General features: G+C 42.3%; 1 protein-coding gene across 1 annotated transcript; it reads right to left on the reverse strand.

The window, feature by feature from the left end:
- Positions 1-397: 397 nt before the first annotated feature.
- Positions 398-21,220, reverse strand: LOC119892993 (alpha-2,8-sialyltransferase 8F-like). The gene is made up of 7 exons (XM_038704915.1): positions 21,046-21,220; positions 15,964-16,039; positions 15,786-15,860; positions 13,226-13,370; positions 1,330-1,442; positions 1,112-1,204; positions 398-1,030 (listed from the first exon to the last, which is right to left on the reverse strand). Exons 2-7 carry the CDS (start codon positions 16,035-16,037, stop codon positions 553-555), a joined length of 978 nt encoding a protein of 325 aa, XP_038560843.1. The 5' UTR covers positions 16,038-16,039; positions 21,046-21,220; the 3' UTR covers positions 398-552.
- Between the last annotated feature and the right edge of the window lie 75 nt (positions 21,221-21,295).

Genomic DNA, 21,295 nt, shown 5'->3' on the forward strand with positions numbered 1-21,295 from the left:
CATCCAAAACTTCTATCAATTCGGCGTAGGCTTCTTCATTTTTATCTTCATCTTCTTCATCTTCACCCATGCTTAATATGGCGGCCTTTAGCACCTAGCAAACGCAGCTGCCCCGAAAACTTCCCACAACTTGTAATTTTTCTCATCTCCGTCGAAACATAATCTATGCCATCGGCTTCCGTGTTCCCTCCTGGGCCCATAACCTGTTGGTGCTGTCATCTTTAGGGTAGGAATACCGGCTTACTTAACGGAGGATTAAACACACACACTCATCGTTGGTGCTCCAACCAGAAAGGGGAGTTCGTACTCTCGCTTTTTTTTATTTCTGCACATGCGCAGTTGTACATCCCTCGCAGGGCATGACAGTATCAGTGTAAGAACACACTTAAGATTGAACTTAAAGTCGGATATGCCAATCCATTTATTAACATAACAAAAAACATATAACATATTACTGAATATATGAAAGACTTCATGAGTGACTGGCTTCATTGTGAGGCTACAAAGAATGGACTTTGCTCCAGTTCTGTTAGCTGCCCCTGGGTCTGGCAACTACTTTTTACCTGGTCGACAATCTCTCAGATGAAGCTTGAGCACCCCCTCACTGTGCAGCCGCAACAAGAGGTCAAACTCAGCCGGCATGGCGTGAAAACCATTTACAGCTTTCATGTCATCATAATAGTGGTTTGTCAGGGCATAGAGTCCATGTGGGTGATTACTGAAGGGCCAGAACCCGTACAGATGCACATTGGCACAGAGTTCCAGAGCAAGGCTGGTCATCATCATACCGGTGCTGAGCCGCACTTCTCGTAGACCTTGGGAACGCCAGAAGAGGGCCAGATTCTGGAGGTAGTCAGGGTTGAAGAAGACGGGCCGGATAGGGCTTTTAAAGTCCTCAAGAGTGTAGAAGGCCCGCAGGCACACAGGAGTGGTAAAGCCAAAAGCGAAGGCAGGAAGGAGCAACAGAGAGTTGCCGTAGCTATGCAGACTCTCCACAAATTGACGTCGACGTCCATTTAGAGCCCCATACCTGAAAATAAAAAATAGATGTGAAGCAACAAGACAAAAGCAACATTTTAAGGTGACTGTGCAGAGATATTCATCCACTCACTTATTTATGAGTATGCTTGGGTTTGCTGTCACAAGGTCAGTCTTGATGCCCACATGTTTCTCATAGCCGTTTTCCAAAGGAGGAAGGTTGCACCTGAACGTGTAACAAGGACGATATAGACACTGTTGTATGGAATTTCAATCTATATTAGTTTAACTCTGCTAGTTAACTTTGTCATCAGCCTTTCAGTCTACTACACCTTTGAACACCTTTCTTACCTGAGAACAAATTGAGCTGAATCGATCATCTTTCCACAGCCGCTGTCGGTCAGGATCCCTCCGTTCCCGACGACAGCACACGTATCCCATGTTTTATTTGGGAAAGGATGCTCCTGGAATAAACACCAACAGAAAAAGCATTACAAACCAACATTTATACTGATAATACATTTGTATTGTAAAACTGTATAATGTGTGATAGACGAGAAATCCCCTGCACTACCCACGTGTTAACATATCAAGCATGGCGTTAGTTCACGCAGGCAACAAACTCAAGCTCATCTCACAATCATAGCACATCAGCTGACAGCTCAGCTGATTTCCCCCATAGCATTCATTGGCAAATTCCATATAAGGTGCCTTATTTAAGCTGCTTTAGCCTGCCTGGATGGGCAGGGAGGTGCTCTACCCAAATATTAGTTTCTTTAATGAAAGTTGTCCTGACTGAAGTGTTGTTTATTAATTGCTTTTGCCAATGTACTAGAGGTACCTTCCTTGTTATAGTTTTGGATTTTCTATAAAATTTTGTGATTTAAAAAGTATAAAAACAGCTAAAAAAATCCTAAAAAGTTTTTGGACTGTTGGCAGAGGTTTTTTAATATTTTTAATGACAAGGTGTGGTCAAAATCAAGTGGACAATAATGCAGTATTTTATTGTTACCAAAAGGATACACCAGCTGTGCATGGCAGCCATTCAGGACACAACTGGAGCTATTTGACCATCCAACAACTTCTCATGATGCATACTGGCAGCTGGTTCATGAAAATAAGTCACGATGTCAGTGAGTCTGTGCAGTGGTGTGATGATCACTCCCTGAGACTGAACATTCAAAAACGCTTACTTCCACTTTACAAGATCACAGGAAAGAGTTGAGAGTTGTAAGTGTTACGCCCCTGAAAAAGGGGAAATAGAAAATACGACACGGACACGATGTAGCCTCAGTCAAGTCCAATGTTGTAATGTATTGACCAAAAACATACCAATATACTTTTGCAGCATTTTAACAGTATTGACAAAGAACAGTAAATTACATTGAGCTCTGTGAAGTGTTGAGAAAGATTTACAGCACAATTGGAAATATCCTGTAATGCTAAATACTGCTACCTTATTCAGAATACTCTTAACACTTAAACCTCAGCAGTGTTGCACTTACATATAAAGTATCCTGCCTCTTCACATTACACTCATTTTTCTTACACTGCAATAATCCCTACAATGTAAAACAAATACACAGAAAACGGCGGTGGCGGCGTTCCATTACAGCCCCACTTTAACCTCGGTCCACATGACACAGCTAGCATACAGGCTACACTGGAGCAACACTTCACCTTTAGCCTGCTAATTGTGCATACATAAATCGCTACAGTCATTAATATTTACTCCCTGCATGTTCCTTACAGCATTAAACACAAATAAATGATTCAAACAAACTACAACCCTCGTTCTTACCTGAAAAAGGGGAAATAGAAAATACGACACGGACACGATGTAGCCTCAGTCAAGTCCAATGTTGTAATGGACGAACGTAAGCCACACGTTCCGTACACAGGCTGAACGAGGCATGAGCAATCGCGAACAGATCCTCCAATCACAAACTAGTACTTAAAACTATACGTCAAAAAGAAAGTTAAACTTATGTAAACAATCAAACACTGCATATTGTTTTTTAAGATGCATTTCCCCAAATTGATATAGAAGTTAAATAAGAAAAACATTTTAAACATAGATTGTCTTTTTATCCTACTAACCTTTTTAGCCTCTTTTACCCGAAAAGCAATAGATTACTGATCTACAGATCATTGTATTTTAACTTTGTCTTGTTTTATAAAGGAATGAATTATCAGTTTTTACTCAAACAGTGCAATGATTCAAAGCATTCTAATTTTCCCTTTTTATGGACATTTTTAAGTATCTTTTAACTCCTATCAACCCAACTTATATCCTCCCATTCAATTTATTCAGTAAAACACCTTTTTGATCGTCCTTACGTGCTCACTTAATGTACTCAGTATTACATCATTTTCATCATCCTTACATACTCCCCTTCAACACAGATGTCGTCCTCGACATCCCAACCAACAGATGGGTAATGATGAATGCAGTAAAAGGGTACATATGATGTCACCAGATCACCTTTGCATCAGTTTGTATACAAGCACTCAGCTTATTCAAAAGTCCAGGAGTGTAGTGTAGTGTAAATGTTAGCACTCGGCTTGTCCCTTAGTCCATCATTGAGTGAAGAATGAACGTGTGTGTGTGTATTGTTGACACTCAGTACGTTAAACAGTCCATCCTTGAGTGTATGATGTTTGTGCATATGGGTAAGTGTTTGTTTCAACACTCAGATTGTCCAAAAGTCCACCAATGAGTGTATAATGAGTGTGTGGTGTTCGTGGGTTCCACATTCAGTACCCTGGTACAGCAACAGACTGGTAGTGAAAGTGCTCTACTGGAGTCATCCATGTACTTCTCGCTTGCATGGCTCTATAGGGCGCTGGTGTGTACCAGTGCATGGCATTACTTGTGAGTTCGGTACCGTAACAACCAGGATTGCCCAACTGGTCATACGTGAAGACTCTTGGAGGTCGTCTCTCCCTTACAGGTCGCTGGTATCGCTGGTCATGTCCACAGTGACTTCCACTCTGTACAGGTGACTGCACTACAGACGTTCTCTCGTCCAGAGCAGTTTCCTCTTGAGCAACAATCTCCTGTTGTCCTGATGTGTCCCTCTCTGTCAGTGTATCTCCACTATCCTGATCCAGCTGGCAAATTTCCTGTTGCTGCGGCTCAGCATCCTGTGAAAGTTGTTCAACTTCGTTGTCAGCCTCCTGTCTGTCTGTGTCTACTTGGGGCTGTATCACAGGGAGAGGCTGCTCCCTGGACGGATAGTATCCATAGTCATCATCATCACTATCCTCAACGTCTGCTTCTTGGTGGTGTTGCGCTCTTCCTTTGCGGGACCCTGCTGCGATTTGTCCTTTTGCTTTAGCTGGTTTCAATTGTATTTCCAGTGGCAAATGGTCACACGGCAACAGCAGGTTACGATGCAGTATCCTACGCCCTCTCGCTTTGCCTTGTTCTGGTATTACTTCATATATGGGCATGTCTTTTCCCACCTGACGGATAACTTTGTGAATGCAATCTTCCCAGTGGTTTCGGAGCTTCCCTGTTCCGCCCCTGGGTGTCAAATTCCTGACGAGAACCCGGTCACCCTCGTGCAATACAGAACTCCTCACTTTGCTGTCATGGTTTCTCTTACTCTTCTCAGCACATTTTTTTGTATTGGCCGTTGTGATCTCATACGCCTCTTGCATCTGTTCTTTCCATCTTTTCATATACTCCTGATGATCAGCAGTTCCAGCCTCTGGTGTCAAGCCAAATAATAAATCCACAGGTAATCTCGGTGATCTCCCAAACAGGAGGTAGAAGGGGGAAAAACCTGTGACTTCGCATCGAGTGCTGTTATATGCGTAAATAAGCTTGGGCAAAGACTCTCTCCAATCTGACTTCTGCCTCTCGGTGAGCGTTCTCAGCATTTGCAGTAGTGTTCTGTTTAGGCGCTCCACCTGCCCATTGCCTTGTGGGTGGTACGGTGTAGTTCTTGAGCCCATCACGCCACAGTTCTTCTTTAGCTGTGCAAACAACTGGTTTTCGAATTCTCCTCCCTGATCATGATGAATCCTCAGGGGGAACCCAAACTTCAGTGCATAATCATTAAATATCTTATCAGCTACAGTCTTGGCAGATTTCGATGTGGTGGGGTAGGCTTGTGCAAAGCGTGTGTAATGATCTACGATTACCAATATGTATTCGTATCCACCTTTACACTTGTCTAGATGCAGGAAGTCAATGGATACAAGCTCGAATGGCTGAGTAGTGACAATAGGTGTGAGTGGAGTTTTTGTTTCTCGACAGGGTTTTTTCTGTTTGAGGCAGGTACAGCTTTCAGTGACATAGTGTTCAATCTCTCTCTGCATGTGTGGCCAGAAGAAACGATCCCGTACAAGTGATGTTGTGCGTTCCACACCTTGGTGTCCCATGTCATTGTGGAGCTGTCTCATCACTGTTGACTTGAATATTTCAGGGAGAACAAGTTGTGTCCTGGTTGCAGTCTTTCTGTGAAGTATCCCATCTCCATCAAAGCTGAGTTTCTCCCAGTCACGGAGGAGACACTTGCTCCGTGCACTGAATGATTTTAACTGCTGTCCTACAGGTCTCTCATTTGACTGTTTACAGGCGGCGACGGGGCCAATATCTTGATCGTCTTTTTAAGCTTGACAGAGAGCTGCTCTTGAAAGGGGCTTGTCCTCATCAGTTTCCGCACACCCAGTAGCCATAATGGACCACACAGTGTGTGAGACACTCATTTCTACAGCTTGTACCAGAGTTTGCACAGATGGAGAGGACATTTCCTCTGAACATTCTTCAATCATTGTCTCTATGTCACAGGGCATTCTTGAAAGGCCATCAGCATCACAGTTCTCTCTGCCTGGGCGATATTTGATTGTTAGGTCAAAATCCGCTAATTCAGCAACCCACCTATGTCCTGTTGCGTTTAGCTTGGCCGTCGATAACACGTAAGTTAGTGGATTGTTGTCCGTATATACAGTGCAAGATGAGCTGATTAGGTAGTCTCGAAAGCGCTCTGTAACAGCCCACTTCAAAGCCAGAAATTCAAGTTTCCCTGAATGCAGATGGTAGTTTTTTTCTGCTTTGGTTAGTGTGCGAGATGCATAGGCTATCACACGAAGCTTCCCCTCCTGCTCTTGATATAGCACTGCACCTAGGCCTTGCTGTGAAGCGTCTGTGTGTAGGATGAACGATTTGTTGAAGTCAGGGAATCCAAGTATTGGCGGCTCAACCAGACAATCAATCAATCTCTCCAATGTGTGTTGATGTTTGTCGGTCCATATGATTGGTTTGTGCGACGGTGTCCCTTTATGCTTCCCTTTCACTCTCTTTGTCCTTACGTTCCGGTCCTTCTGCTTATCTGGGCCAGGGTCTAATTCCATTAGGGCATAAAGAGGGTTGGCAATGCGGGAGAAGTCCCTGATATACTGTCGGTAGTAGCTCAGTAGCCCCATGACTGCTCTCAATTCTCCCACAGTCTGTGGCCTCTTCTCCTTTAAGGCCCTAACAGCCACAGTATCAGCTGGATCCATCTTACTGCCCTCAGCAGACACGATGCGCCCCAAGTAACGGACCTCACGCTTGAACACTTCACACTTACTTGGTTTCAACTTTATCCCGTGCTGCCGTAGCCGCTGTAGTACTGTCCTCACATCCTCAACGTGATCCTCGAAGGTTCTACTGAAGACCAGGGTGTCGTCTAGATATGGGATACAGATCTCATCCCTCAGCCCCTCCAAGCATTCTTCCATACAGCGCTGAAAGGCGGCTGGAGCATTCATCAGGCCGAAGGGGATCCTGATCCACTCATAGAGACCCCATGGTGTGACGAAAGCGGTTATGGGTCTGCTCTCCTTCGCCATAAAGCCCTGATGGTACGCTTTACCTTGGTCCAAAAGAGAGAACCACGAGTTTCCTCCTAGACCATCCATTATCTCTTGCACTCTGGGGATAGGCTGGCGGTCAGGCAGGGTCTTCCTGTTCACTTCACGAAAATCTATACACAGTCGGAGACTCCCATCTTTTTTTCGAACACACACAACTGGTGATGCGTATGGTGAGTTAGATTTCTCCACCCAACCCTGAGCAATGAGGTCATTCAAGTAATCCTTCATTTCCCGGTAAAGTGGCTTAGGCACAGAGAGGTATGCTTTTGCTACAGGCTCAGTGTCTTTTAGGGAGATGCTGAGTTGAAGTTTTTCTATACAGCCGATATCATCCTCTGTCTTTGAAAAGGAGGCACACTCCTCTCGTAACATCTTATGAACCAACGCCCGTTCTGGCTCACTGAGGTGGCCCAGATCCACAGGTGGATCCCAAACTTTGCCTGTAGCCTGATCCTTTTCAGCTTTGATGTGACTTGTTGTAGCTGAAGGTGGAGGGCGGGACCCCTCTAGTATGGAGGCGGGGTAGACTGCTTGGACCTGCTGGACAGTTCCCATTACAGTTTTCCCTGCTAACATGATGTCATGATCTGTAATATTCTGCACGCTTATAGTAATAGAGGGTTTTTTTCTGCCCTTATTTACTTTTACGAGCATGTCACATAGTTCGAGTCCCTCTGTCCAGCGGGGGTTCACATCCGGCTCGAAGAGGAGTGTGTTGTCTTCATGTGGGGAATCCATATTTATATGGCACTCAACTCTGACTGATGTGCGTTTGGGTATGTTAATTCTCTCCCTTTTTGTCTTGACTATATACTCCTCCACTGGTGTGGCGCTAACTTGCTCTACAACAGCAGTTACCTGTTCTACAAAAGCCGCTGCTTGGCCTGGAAATGCTGCCCTTACTGTTCTACTTAACCCGTCCCTGTCAGTAGTGTTTGACTGTTTCAGTTCACTGTCTATAATAATCCTAATCACATTAGAGCCAATGATAGGTTGAACAAGCTTATCACCCTTCATTACAAGTGTGGGGACAATAACTTCTGTGTTGGATGCAGCCCCTGAAGCTAATCTAAAAGTTACCTCGACCCAACCTGTGTATGGCATGCTCTCCCCATTTGCTGCCTGTATGTCAAAAGTCTGTGTTATATCCAGAATTTCTGTTATGTCTCTTAGTCTTGCGTCTGGCATGTGTGCTTCTTTCCATAGCTCATCAATTATGGTCACTTGGGAGCCCGAGTCCCATAAAGCCCAAACACTTTGGCCTTCGATGAAACAATCAACCATGTGCTTTTCCCCTACCAATGGCGCCCTTTTAGCCCTTTTATCTCTTTTTGGAGTGGGGTTTGTAGTCATACATGAGGGTGCTTGACATTCTCTTTTGTGTACTGCCCAATTATCAACTTGACATGGTCTGGAACAGTAAAGCACTTTCTTACAGGATGCACATTGCTTCAGGATTACTCCTTTACCCCGCTGTCCACAATGCGCACATTGCTGGGACCTTGCTGCCTTACTGGTCACTCCCTGTCCCGCGCGAGTGACCTGCCCCCATTTAAAGACTCACCTCCTAACTGTCTCTGTCCTCTTGCTCGACACCCAGCCAGAAAGTGCTCGCTACTGCCACACCTATAACAGTGTGTGCAATAATCTTCAGCTCCACTCTGTTGACAACCAAAACACTTTCTCCTTTGGCCACGATTTGATGGAGGGAAGCTGTGTTGTGGGGCAAACCTTTGCTGATACTGAGCAGTTCCTCCTCTGTGTCTGATGCCCGGGGTAAACCAGTATCCCTGTGCCAGATCCTGCACCTGCTGCCCTGAGAATTGCATTCCTGATGCGCAATCGACCCCCCCTGCTGGCGGTGGCTGTCTCGACATATGCTGGGGCTGTTGCATGGACTCCCTAATGTGTGACACTTCAGCTTTAAGATCTTTCAACAGAGCCATCTCAGCTTTAATTTCCTCAAGCTGGGACAGAACAACTGGGGAAACTTTAGACTTTTGTTGAGTTGGTGGGTTTTCATTCTTTTCAGCAGGAGCCTCGCTTGACTGCGCTGAATGGATGGTAACAGGTCTTTGTTGTCCTGACAATTTTTTCTTGTTCTGCCTCTCAGTCTCATAAGCACAAGCTGTATTGATTCGCTCAAGCAACAGTTCATCAGAGATGTCAGCTTGCTCCAAATAAGGCTGAAGATCCCGCCTGATGTTGTCATTCTGCAGGCCAGTTAACACAGTGTGAAGAAACATTTTCTGCACTAACCCAGGGTCATATTGGAGACCTGACTCAGATTCCTGCGAAGCGAACAAAATCTTTTGTCTCAGGTCGAAAGTGCGAATAAGGAAGTTCTGTGGGGTTTCTTTTACACCCTGCACCTCTGAGGTCAACTGCTTATAAAGTTCGGTTGCACTTTTCTCTTGATAATGACATCGGAGTATTCGCCTCAATGTGGGTAAAGTCAAGTTGGTTTTGCCCTCTAAATAGCTGCGGAGTTGCATGCCAGGGGATATCGCTCTTATCACTGCATCTACTATCTCAAGTTCAGGGAACCCCTTGCTTAAGCCATGTTCAATTTGACGTGCCAAGCTCGAGAAAGTCAGCTTGTCTTTCTGACCGGGCTCACCAATTTGACCAGCTATCTTAAAGTCCTTGTGCCATGGGTGAGATGCAGGACTGTGGACTACACTCTGTGGCGACTGCCTGGTGGGGGTGATGCTTTTATTTCCTCTTGTCTCTGGCTTATTGTTCTCATTCTGTTTCTGTGCGCTTGCTAACCGAAGCTGCAAGGCCTCAATTCCCTCCAGTATTCTTTCCTCCTCCTCATCCTGTTGCTCGCCTACTTGTTTTGATGTGCCAGCTTTACCAGCTATCTGGAGCTCAGAAATTTTGTCTTGAAGATGGAGTAAGTCAGCAATACCTTTATCCTCAAGCTTTTCTAGCTCTCCTCTCTGAATGTGGTTTGAAATTAGTGTGATGAGAGCAGTTCGGCCCTTGTTGGTAACATGTTCAAACTCTGCTCCTGCGATGATTAGATAGTCACACAGCTCCACCAAAATTTCTCGGGGCAGCAGACACAATGACCTTATTACTCCAAGCTGTAACTCCTCTAACTCTGTCGACTCCATCTTTCCAGCTGAGTGTGTGTGCTAGCAGTGAAGTGGTACCTTCCAATCTTTGGTAGTAGCAGCTCTCCTGGTATGCAGAAATACCTCAGATCACATACAAGTTGCCCAAGAGGATCGGGATCCCACTGTCGCTGATTCGCCACCAGCTCCTGATGTTCTGGGTTGTTTTAAAAGGGATGTGTGACGGCTGGGGACATCTCTTGTAGACGCTGAACCACGCTGCACACCATCCCAGCGGTGCCTCCAAATGTTACGCCCCTGAAAAAGGGGAAATAGAAAATACGACACGGACACGATGTAGCCTCAGTCAAGTCCAATGTTGTAATGTATTGACCAAAAACATACCAATATACTTTCGCAGCATTTTAACAGTATTGACAAAGAACAGTAAATTACATTGAGCTCTGTGAAGTGTTGAGAAAGATTTACAGCACAATTGGAAATATCCTGTAATGCTAAATACTGCTACCTTATTCAGAATACTCTTAACACTTAAACCTCAGCAGTGTTGCACTTACATATAAAGTATCCTGCCTCTTCACATTACACTCATTTTTCTTACACTGCAATAATCCCTACAATGTAAAACAAATACACAGAAAACGGCGGTGGCGGCGTTCCATTACAGCCCCACTTTAACCTCGGTCCACATGACACAGCTAGCATACAGGCTACACTGGAGCAACACTTCACCTTTAGCCTGCTAATTGTGCATACATAAATCGCTACAGTCATTAATATTTACTCCCTGCATGTTCCTTACAGCATTAAACACAAATAAATGATTCAAACAAACTACAACCCTCGTTCTTACCTGAAAAAGGGGAAATAGAAAATACGACACGGACACGATGTAGCCTCAGTCAAGTCCAATGTTGTAATGGACGAACGTAAGCCACACGTTCCGTACACAGGCTGAACGAGGCATGAGCAATCGCGAACAGATCCTCCAATCACAAACTAGTACTTAAAACTATACGTCAAAAAGAAAGTTAAACTTATGTAAACAATCAAACACTGCATATTGTTTTTTAAGATGCATTTCCCCAAATTGATATAGAAGTTAAATAAGAAAAACATTTTAAACATAGATTGTCTTTTTATCCTACTAACCTTTTTAGCCTCTTTTACCCGAAAAGCAATAGATTACTGATCTACAGATCATTGTATTTTAACTTTGTCCTGTTTTATAAAGGAATGAATTATCAGTTTTTACTCAAACAGTGCAATGATTCAAAGCATTCTAATTTTCCCTTTTTATGGACATTTTTAAGTATCTTTTAACTCCTATCAACCCAACTTATATCCTCCCATTCAATTTATTCAGTAAAACACCTTTTTGATCGTCCTTACGTGCTCACTTAATGTACTCAGTATTACATCATTTTCATCATCCTTACATAAGCATCACATACTTGTGCATTTTATTGACATGAAATTGAGTGAAATGTATTAAATGAATTGCTGTGGCCATATGTTACAGATAATTATGGTTCACAGATGATGACTCCTAATGACTTTGGTGACCCCCTGTCTGTTAATGTAGCGCCACCAGCAGGTTAAAGATTGAACTTATCATCTGAAATATCTCAACATCATTTATCACCATTGATGAACCACACAAAGAATATTAAATTGTGATTCCATACGTGTCTGGAGTATCAGAGAAACTCAGGAGGATTTTCAACAAACACCACATCCCTATGTTTTTTAAACCCAAGAACACACTAAGACAGATACTGGTATAGCCCAAAGACAGCACACCCAAACACAAAAAAAGGAAACTAGTGTACTAGTGTCCAATGCAGTGAGGAATGCACAGACCTGTGTATTGGGGAAACTAAACAACCACTATACAAACGCATGGCTCAACACAGAAGGGCCAACTCCGCAGGTCAAAACTCAGCAGTTTATTTACATCTGAAGGATAAGGGCAACTCAGTTGAGGATCACCAGGTGCACATTTTAGACAGAGTGGATGGATGGTTTGAAAGAGGTGTCAAGGAAGCCATCTACACCCAGGTTGAAAAGCCGTCGCTGGACAGAGGAGGGGGTCTACGCCACCACTTATCCCCCACTTACAATGCTGTCCTTTCATCACTTCCCAGGAAACTGAACAAGCCTCAGGGGAAGATACCAACGATTGTCATTCAGACTTCCACCATAATGACTGTCGTTACCACAGCCGGGAGCACTAACGAACCACCAGTATCGATGATCCTGGCAAACGATCCTACACAGGTTAAATAGCCGAGTTTCCCTACCAGTCAGTTCAGAACTGAAGAAGTCTCTTGGGTGAGAGACGAAACATCTTCTAGTATCTTCAACAAAGTCCAGTTGCCGTTGATGGTGAGAAACTCCAGCAAAGACACAGGCAGTATGGTCACACACCACTGACTTATCCAAACAAGCACCACACCTGCTCCCAATACAATGCATCATTTTTCACATAATAAAATATTATATAACATAAAAAAAATACAAATATGAGTCATACAGCCGAAATGATAATAAATGAAAAACTACCCGGTGTAAGTTGAATAACATTATATTAATTAGACAAAATTAGCTAATGAGAAATAGATGGAGGTCACTTCACCCAATGGGTGCGTGATGCTAGCTAGCAAGCGAAGCGTTAGCTAACGCTACCTTTAACGTTACACGGTAAGGTCGCTGTATGTTGTACTACTAGTTACTTTACTAGCATTTTCCAATAACATTAAATACTTATACCCTGTCCTGTTCAGTGCATGCAGCCTATGGCTGAGTGGCGCTGCTTCCATGCCAACGTCTTTTGTTTTATCGACAGGCTGCCATGTTTGCCGGCAAATTAAACATACTCAAGATCACACCTTGCAACTAAAATAGATTAAAATGTATAAAACATTGTACCTGCTTTTTATATGTACACAAACTATAACAAGCAGGTGTTGTCTAGCACCACCTACTGGGAAAAGTAATATTAATTAGTAATACTGTGATATTACTGTATGGTGTTACTGAGTAGTTACTACTCAACACTGGAAACAAGCCTATTGCAGAGGGAGTATTTAACTGCAAATCAAGAAATCCTCCCCAAATTATGTTTTTAAATTTTAATAACAAACAAAGCACATTCATAAACAACACCATGTAGTCATGTGTATCAAAGAGCCACCATGTGAGTGAACACATGACTTATGGCGGAACATGCAAAGCAGTGAAACCCTGAAGCGACTTTGAGTTGGGGTAATAATCATGAATGACAAATATCATACCTTTGCAAAAGTGCTGAAAATCTCTCTGGTCACCTTGAGAGTCCTTTGCTTTTCCCCGTCGTAGACAATCGTTGAGCCCAGTTGAGTGTTGGCCTGAGTAATGATGGCCTTGTCAAAACCATGGCACTTGCTGCTCAGCTGAGATCTGGGGAACCACAAGGACTCCATTAAATAAAATACAAGACAGTCAGGAGTGTTGACACTGTCTTACAGGTCAGATTAAGTGCTGAACAGAAAGCTTCATAATTTGCAAAATACATTAAGGAATCTCCATAAAACTGCCATGAGAACCAGCAGACTTTGTATTGTCTAACTAAAGCTAAACGGTCATTTTGAGACAATGGAAACACCTCCCCTCCTTGTTTTAAGAATTGGCTCAATGGTGTTCTGTCATTTTTTACAGAATATTGGTTATCCCCTAATCTGACTCATACTCTATATAAACGTGTTAAGATTTTGGGTACCTACTGATTATTTCAAAAAGCAAATAAAAATAAAAAAGCAGACTATGTTGCAACTACACTGCTCATAAACTTTAAGGGAACACTTAATCATCACGGTATGTCAATTAAACTTCTGGATGTCTATCTGTTCAGTTAGGAAGCATAAACGATTGTGAATCAGTGTCACATGTTTTGGTTCAAATGAAACTGACATCAGCTGCACTGGAGCGACAACAGCAAGACAACCTCCCAGAAGGTAATAGTTTTGCAGGTGGTGCAAAATCGGTCGGACATCCCTCACCAATACACCATCATTGCTTGTAAGGGCTTAGATTAGGGGTTTGACAAAACTCTTAGCCCGTGAGACTTGACACTGCACAAATAGTGGGGCCATGACAACAAGACAACAATATATTTTAATAGGCTTAGTATTTGGGGAAATAAATCTATTGACGAAATAGTTAATAGGGGGGTTGGGCGCACTCCCCCAGAAGATTTTAAACATTAAACACTTAATTTCCTGCCTTCTGGAGACATACTGAATCAACCCTAAAAACTGCTACCTTGTTATGCCATTTGTCAAACTGAACCATATAAATCATTGTGCTACATTTTAATTATTAAATATCATAAGCCATTAAATACTTCTATTATGATTTTTATAATTACAACTGATAATAATTTTTTAAGTAAATGATTTTAGAGGGGGGTCTGGGGGCCTGAATAATTTGGGCTTTAAACACTTCATGTCCTGCATTCTGGTGAATTTCTCTGCACCAATTCATTGAGGAAATGTCTTTATTTATATAAAAGGAAACACAAAATTCAGATGACAATTCAAAAAATAAAAATAGTGTAATATAGTGCTGTAAGGCTCTCAGGCATTCTGTATTGCTGTCAAATATGTTTCTCCTCTTTTTTATTTTATTTCATCCCTGCTGAGTCAACACACATGCAGGCATGACTGAAGTAACCTAAGTCTTTTAATGTGCACGTTACACCTTTTCACCTCAATGATAAATGAATTAATTTTAATTCAGTTATAAACCCCTGCACCTTAATAGCTCCTATGTTTCAGCAGCTTTTCTGCTCATGTATGTATGTAAAACTTTCTGCACATTAAAAATCTCTCCATATTTTGGTGGGTAGCCTACATGTCTCCAGCATCCCCAGTGTAGCATCCCCAGTGTAAATTACCCTCCCTCCCTGCTCCCTCCCTACAGGTTGACTACTCCTGCTTACCGCTTCACCTCCACTCTCCTCCTGCTCTCTCTCTCCCTCAGTTTCTCTACTACATGCACAGTACTGCAGCTGATGTTGAAGCTACTGCAGCCCCGGTAGCAAACATATCGACATATTGGTTGTTTTTGCGCCTCCATCTAAATTTTTTTTGGGGTGGTGGGGGGGCAGAGGCAACTCAAGGAACAGAGAGCAGAGGGGGTTGGGGCTAGTAAGAGATGTGAATCATCCAATGGGCCGCTGCCCGTGCTTTATGGGCCAAACATTGGCCCATTTTAAAAAAAAACAGTTTATTTATTTATACAAATAATTTACATGACACCGGCCCCAAAGGTGCGTCGGCACCTTGTCAGATTACAAATCCAGCCCTGGGTGGTAGCCACATACAATTGCTCTTTCCTAATATCCTTCCTGACTGATTGTTCTGTAGTTTTGAATATTGCTTGTGTCTCTACGGGTAGCAAGAGGCGTTACCTGCAGCCCATTCAGATGGCACAGCCATATGTGCTGTCACAAGAAGGTTTGCTGTGTGTCCCAGCACAGTCTTAAGAGCATGGAGAAGATACCAGGAGACAGGCTGTTATAAGGACAGCTGGACAGGGCCATAGAATGGCATAAACCCAGCAGCAGGACCGGTATCTGCTCCTTTGTGCAATATACAGTAAAGATTTTGAACTTTGAACAATTTCGTTCACTGAGATCTGATGTGTGATTTAAGTGTTCCTTTGGCAGTGTCGTTTTTTGTTGATTTATGCCCCTCTAGAGCAAGGCCTAAGGAACTCTTTCATAACGTGATGATGTACGGTGCATGCATGGACAATTATTTGTAATTCTGCCGACCTTTTTTGAGTGGATGCGAAGATGTAATTTTTTTTTACCTGAATTTTGTGTAATTGTCCTCTTGCTTCTTCCATGTTTGAGAGTAACGGTCTTTTATTTTGTTGATGACCTCCCTGTGACACACACACACACACACACACACACACACACACACACACAGTCAAGTGCAGCGCTGACATGGCTTTATCTGCATTAACAAAATAGGTTTGCTCTCACATGCAGCCTTTACAGAGGTCAGAGGGCGGAGGGGCTTTTTTTTTTTTGAGGAGGCGGCTTGTGAAGTTCCTCATTGCTGTTGAGACAACAAGAGAGAGACAGGACAGGTAAATAAAATGGTAATGCCTGAGATAATAAACATATCTGTCTCTAAGCCCTCTAAGATTTTCTTGGCATTGAATGCTTTTATGATGTCAACTATGCGGTTCAACAGGAATTCCTGTATGCATGAACTACAATAAAGTAGTTAGTGATCAGGCAATGTTCTGCATTAAGGGATCTCCCATTGACCAATTGGTGGCAAAGCAGTGATATATCTGGCTACTTCCATAAATGAACAACCAGTGTACAAACTCACTAATGTAATGTCTGTGGTTTGTCGTATGTGTTGCTTGTACAATTAATATATTTTCTACTGTTTTTAAGTTTCCTAAAAGATTTTTTAAAAGAGTCAATTTGGTGTCTTGTAATGTGTATTGTTACTCACAGATGAAGTAAAAATCTTAAACACGTTGAAACTAAAATGAATACCATATTATGATCATAGTAAGTAATGCTAAACTTGAACATCCAACAACCATGTTATATTAGATATTTGATGAAACATGACAAAACGCTCATTTCGGTAATCAGAGCACTGGGAATGTGGAGAGAGGGTGACCTCTAAGGCACGGCAAACACTCCTGCTGCAGCATGCAAAGGGTTGGCTGAAACACACACACACACACACACACACACACACACACACACACACATACACAGACTTTTGAATACATTCCCCTGCACAGTAGTCTACACAGTTTTGGTGGACAGATGAGATCATAGATAAATAATGGACAATGGAGGGACAGTTAAAGAGGGATATTCAGTGGAAAAGTTGATTTATTGATTTATTGAAACATATCTGGACACATGGAGCTGCCGCTTTGATTTTGAGCTGCTTCAAAGGGTATAGTGAAATGGGTATATCAAGTGATTTGGAGCTGGAAGGATCTGGGGAGATGGGTTCTTACCCGGAGTCGACTGACTGACGAGTGGCCAGTGGCTGGTGGGACAGCAAGGGTGGTGACGTAAACAGCTTGAATGTTTGTTTGTTTGTTTGTTAGTGATTCAAAGGTTATATTTTGAATTAACTGTTATAGGCTGGAGTCACCATCCTCTTTGATGACTCGCCTGCCCACTGCCACAGCTTTCTATTAAAGGAAAATTGGTGGGGAAGGCCAACCAACAGAGCACATAGTGGTAGAGTATTAAAAGAGAGATAAATATCTCGCCCATGATTCATGGTGTAAAACAATGCACTTGGCCAACATGAAACTGACAAAACTGAGATGACAGAGCCTCAATGACTAAAAAGGCTCTCCACAGTCCGCCATGGTCGGTGGATTACCAAGACCTAACCTTTGACCTGCGTTCTTACTTAGGTGGTTGACCAGAACACAGCTACTTGACCTGGTCTGACACTACATCTTGGGGGGGAAACAGATGCCTGGTGGTTTGTTGTCCTGTTGCTTATTGTTTGTGTTGCTTATTTTATACTGAAATAGATTTTTGTCTGTCTGCACCCATTTGCTGCCATTTAATGATAAAATGCACACTAACAGTTTCCCACAGGAGAAGCCAGAACAGAGGCTGCCAGCTCATTCCGTGTTGTTGAATGTTATTGTTTAACCCTTTCAAAACATGGTCTACAAGGTCGCTCATGTGTGTCCCAAGGGACCACGTGGGCAAAAGGGGGGAGGTTGAATAAAGAGTGAATTACTGACAGATGTCATTAATATTTGTGAATAACTGTTAATGCTTTTAACTGTTGTTTAACTGTTTTCCTTTAACTGTTTGATATTGCCTATGGTACGGATGAATGATTAACAAGGGTTTATAATGAGGTTGAATCTGCTTTGATGCTAGACTTAGCAGCTGTTCAGGGTCAGAAATGGAAGGTAAACTGTCTGTGTTATGGGACACGGTGAGCTCCAAGTCTCATTCAGAGAGAGTGAGACTGATTTAGGAGATGCGACTGTCTGACCAAAGCTATCTTAAAGAGATTGTGGAACAAAACATCTACAGACCAACTCAAAATCTCATGCTGTAGTAATCTGTGTCTTTCATTCAGGTCCAGATGTGATCTTACTATGTATTGAACCAAAACCATGTGAATAAATTAAATACTGTCTTGGAATTGTTGTCATGTTAATTAAATAGGTTAAAATTTTCCATAAACAGGAGGCCAGGGTGGTGGCCAAAGCCCTAACAAGCCTAATAACTGAAATTCATCTCTGTTTTCCTTCCTGGGTGATGGCATCAGCAACTTACAGAGTGCTGGTGCTGTAAAATGGTAACAGTATGACAAAATATTTTGGTGAAGCAAGAAACTTTTTTCCCATATGCACAAGCGACATTGCCTTCACAGCTGCCCTTTGTAGCCACGGCTACTCTCCCTTAGCTGGAGCCAGGGACCTGGGTACTCATCAAGGGCCACAGGTTTTCCTTTAATTAAACGAGGAATCAACAATGGAATCCAGGTCCACACGCCCGTGGCACCCTTTTCTTGCCAGGGTGAGAGTGGTTGAGTCTCAGAGGTTCAATGTTGTTTTTAACTGGTATTTCTGTGATTATGGTGTTTCCTATTCTGTACACATTTGACAAACATCCACCTGCATCCAACTCAACCACACTGATACCGCATAGTCTAAACAGATCAAAGCGTAGTAGCACCACTGAGCTTCCCCCCAGAGGAGAACGTGCTACACAGTTCTCTGCACGTCACTGTAAATTCTAGTTGCTATGCTTGCATGACCAGGAAACTATACTCTAGGTAGTTGCCTCTGCCTTACACAGCCTGCATGGAATGCTAACATGTAGTTTCCAAATTTAAACCTTTCCTACTCAGTGATGCCCACTGGGGCCTGGGACCGCATGCTCATATGCGGCCACAAAATCGACACGGCCCTGTTAGAAAATTATGCTAGATGTCCTCTTCTCCTAGACATGAGAAATGCAAATCCTTCAAACAGCACAGTAGCAAAAGATTCAGACTATGAATTAAAATAGTTAATTCCAAGTACCCCAAACCATATGTGGGTAATTTCCTGGAGTGTGTTCACACACCTATGATTCTGTAGTAGCCAATAAAGTTAGCTGTACACTGGTTGTCTTAACAAATCCATTGTTATGCAAAGATTGCTTGACATTAACTTATCACACCCTCACTGAAAAAAACGCTTTATCACAGAACACATCTTAGCATAGCCTGTATATAGATGACATTGTGGTACCCAGTGGGGTCCCAAATGAATTTAAGGGTTGAAATCAGATTACAGACGGATTTGATTCAAGTCTCTGTTGATGTGGTTGTACAATTAACAAAAATGTGATGGTGGATACTTGCGACTGTTAAATATTGAGATATTAACATGTGATTGTCCGAAAGACTAATGGAATTCATTTTAAGGAATTCATTTACAAATAAAGACCAAACTCTTTATTATCAATTTCTTTCTGGTGATATGACTACTAGATCGGTGAGTAATGCATACACTTGGAAAAGCTTTTATCTGATGGATCCAGGCAACAGTTTTTTTAAAACCAAGGTCTCAGACACAATAGTAGTCCTGCAGAAAAATATTTACACTTGTAGCTTTCGTAGATGTCCCTGTTTTATCCCGCAGATTAATCTAGGAGACATTATAGATACCACATCATAGGTCAGTTATGACTACGTGTTACATGATATTTGATAGGTTCTCATCCAGGATGAGTACAAATACAAATATGTTTGATCCCCTGCTTATTCATAATTTAACAATGTCTATGTTTTGCAAAATTAACTGAGGCTAATTTTCTATTGTAAATTTTCTGTATTTGGATGTCCATATATGGCCAGAAGGAGGATTGTTATGGCAGAAAATTGCGTCCTCATCTTTTATGTATGTTCTTTTACTATTATTATTACTATTAATGTCATGTCTTATAGATATATATGTATTGTGTTTTTATCCTTAAACTTTCCTTCTTCTTTACTCTTTATGTTTGTCCGTCCACATTTACTAGGGTTTAGGTCAGAGCTGTGAGATTTTTTTTGGTGTTGTTCCTTTCCTCTCCTTGAATGAACATTCAAGGAGAGGATCTCTGTTCCCCAAAACATCCCAACAACCTAGACTGTGTAAATGATTATGCATCTCTTTGCTCGGGGCCAGATGCCTGAAGCTACCTTAGGCCACAGGCCAGCTGTATATGTTTTTTAGTACTTCTCTGTTAATTCTATTTTATTAATAAATTCTTCAAAGACAACGGTTGGTTGTTACTCAATTATTTGCTTAATCCCTCACCAGCAATATACAATTTCCACGACATGTATCTTCACAAACTCTTACTTTGTGTGCACCTGTAGTACTAATAATCCACAACCTATGACAAATTATTATTAAATGTCAGAGTGCAGCTTAATATCCTTTAATTTCAGGCAAGAATTGATGTTGGTACTCCTGTTGTGAGAAACAGCCTCTCACATGTCACTTTCAATGATTCTTTAGGTTTCAGTGTGAGGGTTTCTGCCATTGCTGCTACTACTGCTTCTACTTCTATTGATTTTCCTCAAATAGAAACATGCAACAACATGGTATCATTTTGATACCATTAAAAGTGAGCATCAAGTTCTTAATAATAGATAATAATGTCAGTTATCTTGCATTGAAGAAGCAATGCTTTCCAAATTTTATTTTCCAAATTTCCCAACTAGTATATTTACTAGTAACACTATGAGATGAACCATGATACTGAACCTTTTCACACATACCTGGGCACACATACCTGGGCAAAAGAAAAATCAGCCTCTTTTTCTCAACACTAAAGTCAATTTACACTAACGACACTGCCCTGCTGCTTTTTGTCTTTTGACAAAGAGGATGATAGTGGAAAATAAGTGAGGAAAGATTGGCAAAGTATGCAGAAAAAAGTGTTCTGCTATAACAATATCTTCTAATACTCTTGTCAAAACCCAGCATGCCCCCACTAACACACCTCCACCACTCAAAATCATGGGTATGTTCTACAGGTGGTTGGGAAAGGTAGTTACACACTTACTTGTTGTCGTACATGTGCCAGATGACAGTGGCCAGCAGGCTCCCCAAACAGAGGAGCGTGATCGTCAAAGAGTAAAGTGACTTCAAGAGTTGTCCCCTCATACCTCTAAATCTCCTGCTAACTTCAACCGCTAGCCACCCACACGTTCTGTTCTCACTTTCTCTCAAGAGTGTTAATCATTTGCCTCTCAGTTTTCTTCTACCTCACACCCCTCCTCCTTCTCATCCTGCCTGTTTGGTTTGACTTGGTG

This window comes from Micropterus salmoides, unplaced genomic scaffold (assembly GCF_014851395.1).
Source record: "Micropterus salmoides isolate LMB-PRFRI ecotype aquatic unplaced genomic scaffold, ASM1485139v1 Ms_hic_scaffold_10, whole genome shotgun sequence".
Classification (NCBI taxonomy): domain Eukaryota; kingdom Metazoa; phylum Chordata; class Actinopteri; order Centrarchiformes; family Centrarchidae; genus Micropterus; species Micropterus salmoides.

Coding starts and splice junctions, on each gene's coding strand:
- LOC119892993 (XM_038704915.1), bottom strand. CDS start 16,037: ATGAGGAACTTCACAAGCCGCCTCCTCAAAAAAAAAAAAGCCCCTCCG. Junction 15,861..15,963: donor GACCTCTGTAAAGGCTGCAT/GTGAGAGCAAAC, acceptor TGTGTGTCACAG/GGAGGTCATCAACAAAATAA. Junction 13,371..15,785: donor GACAATTACACAAAATTCAG/GTAAAAAAAAAT, acceptor GTGGTTCCCCAG/ATCTCAGCTGAGCAGCAAGT.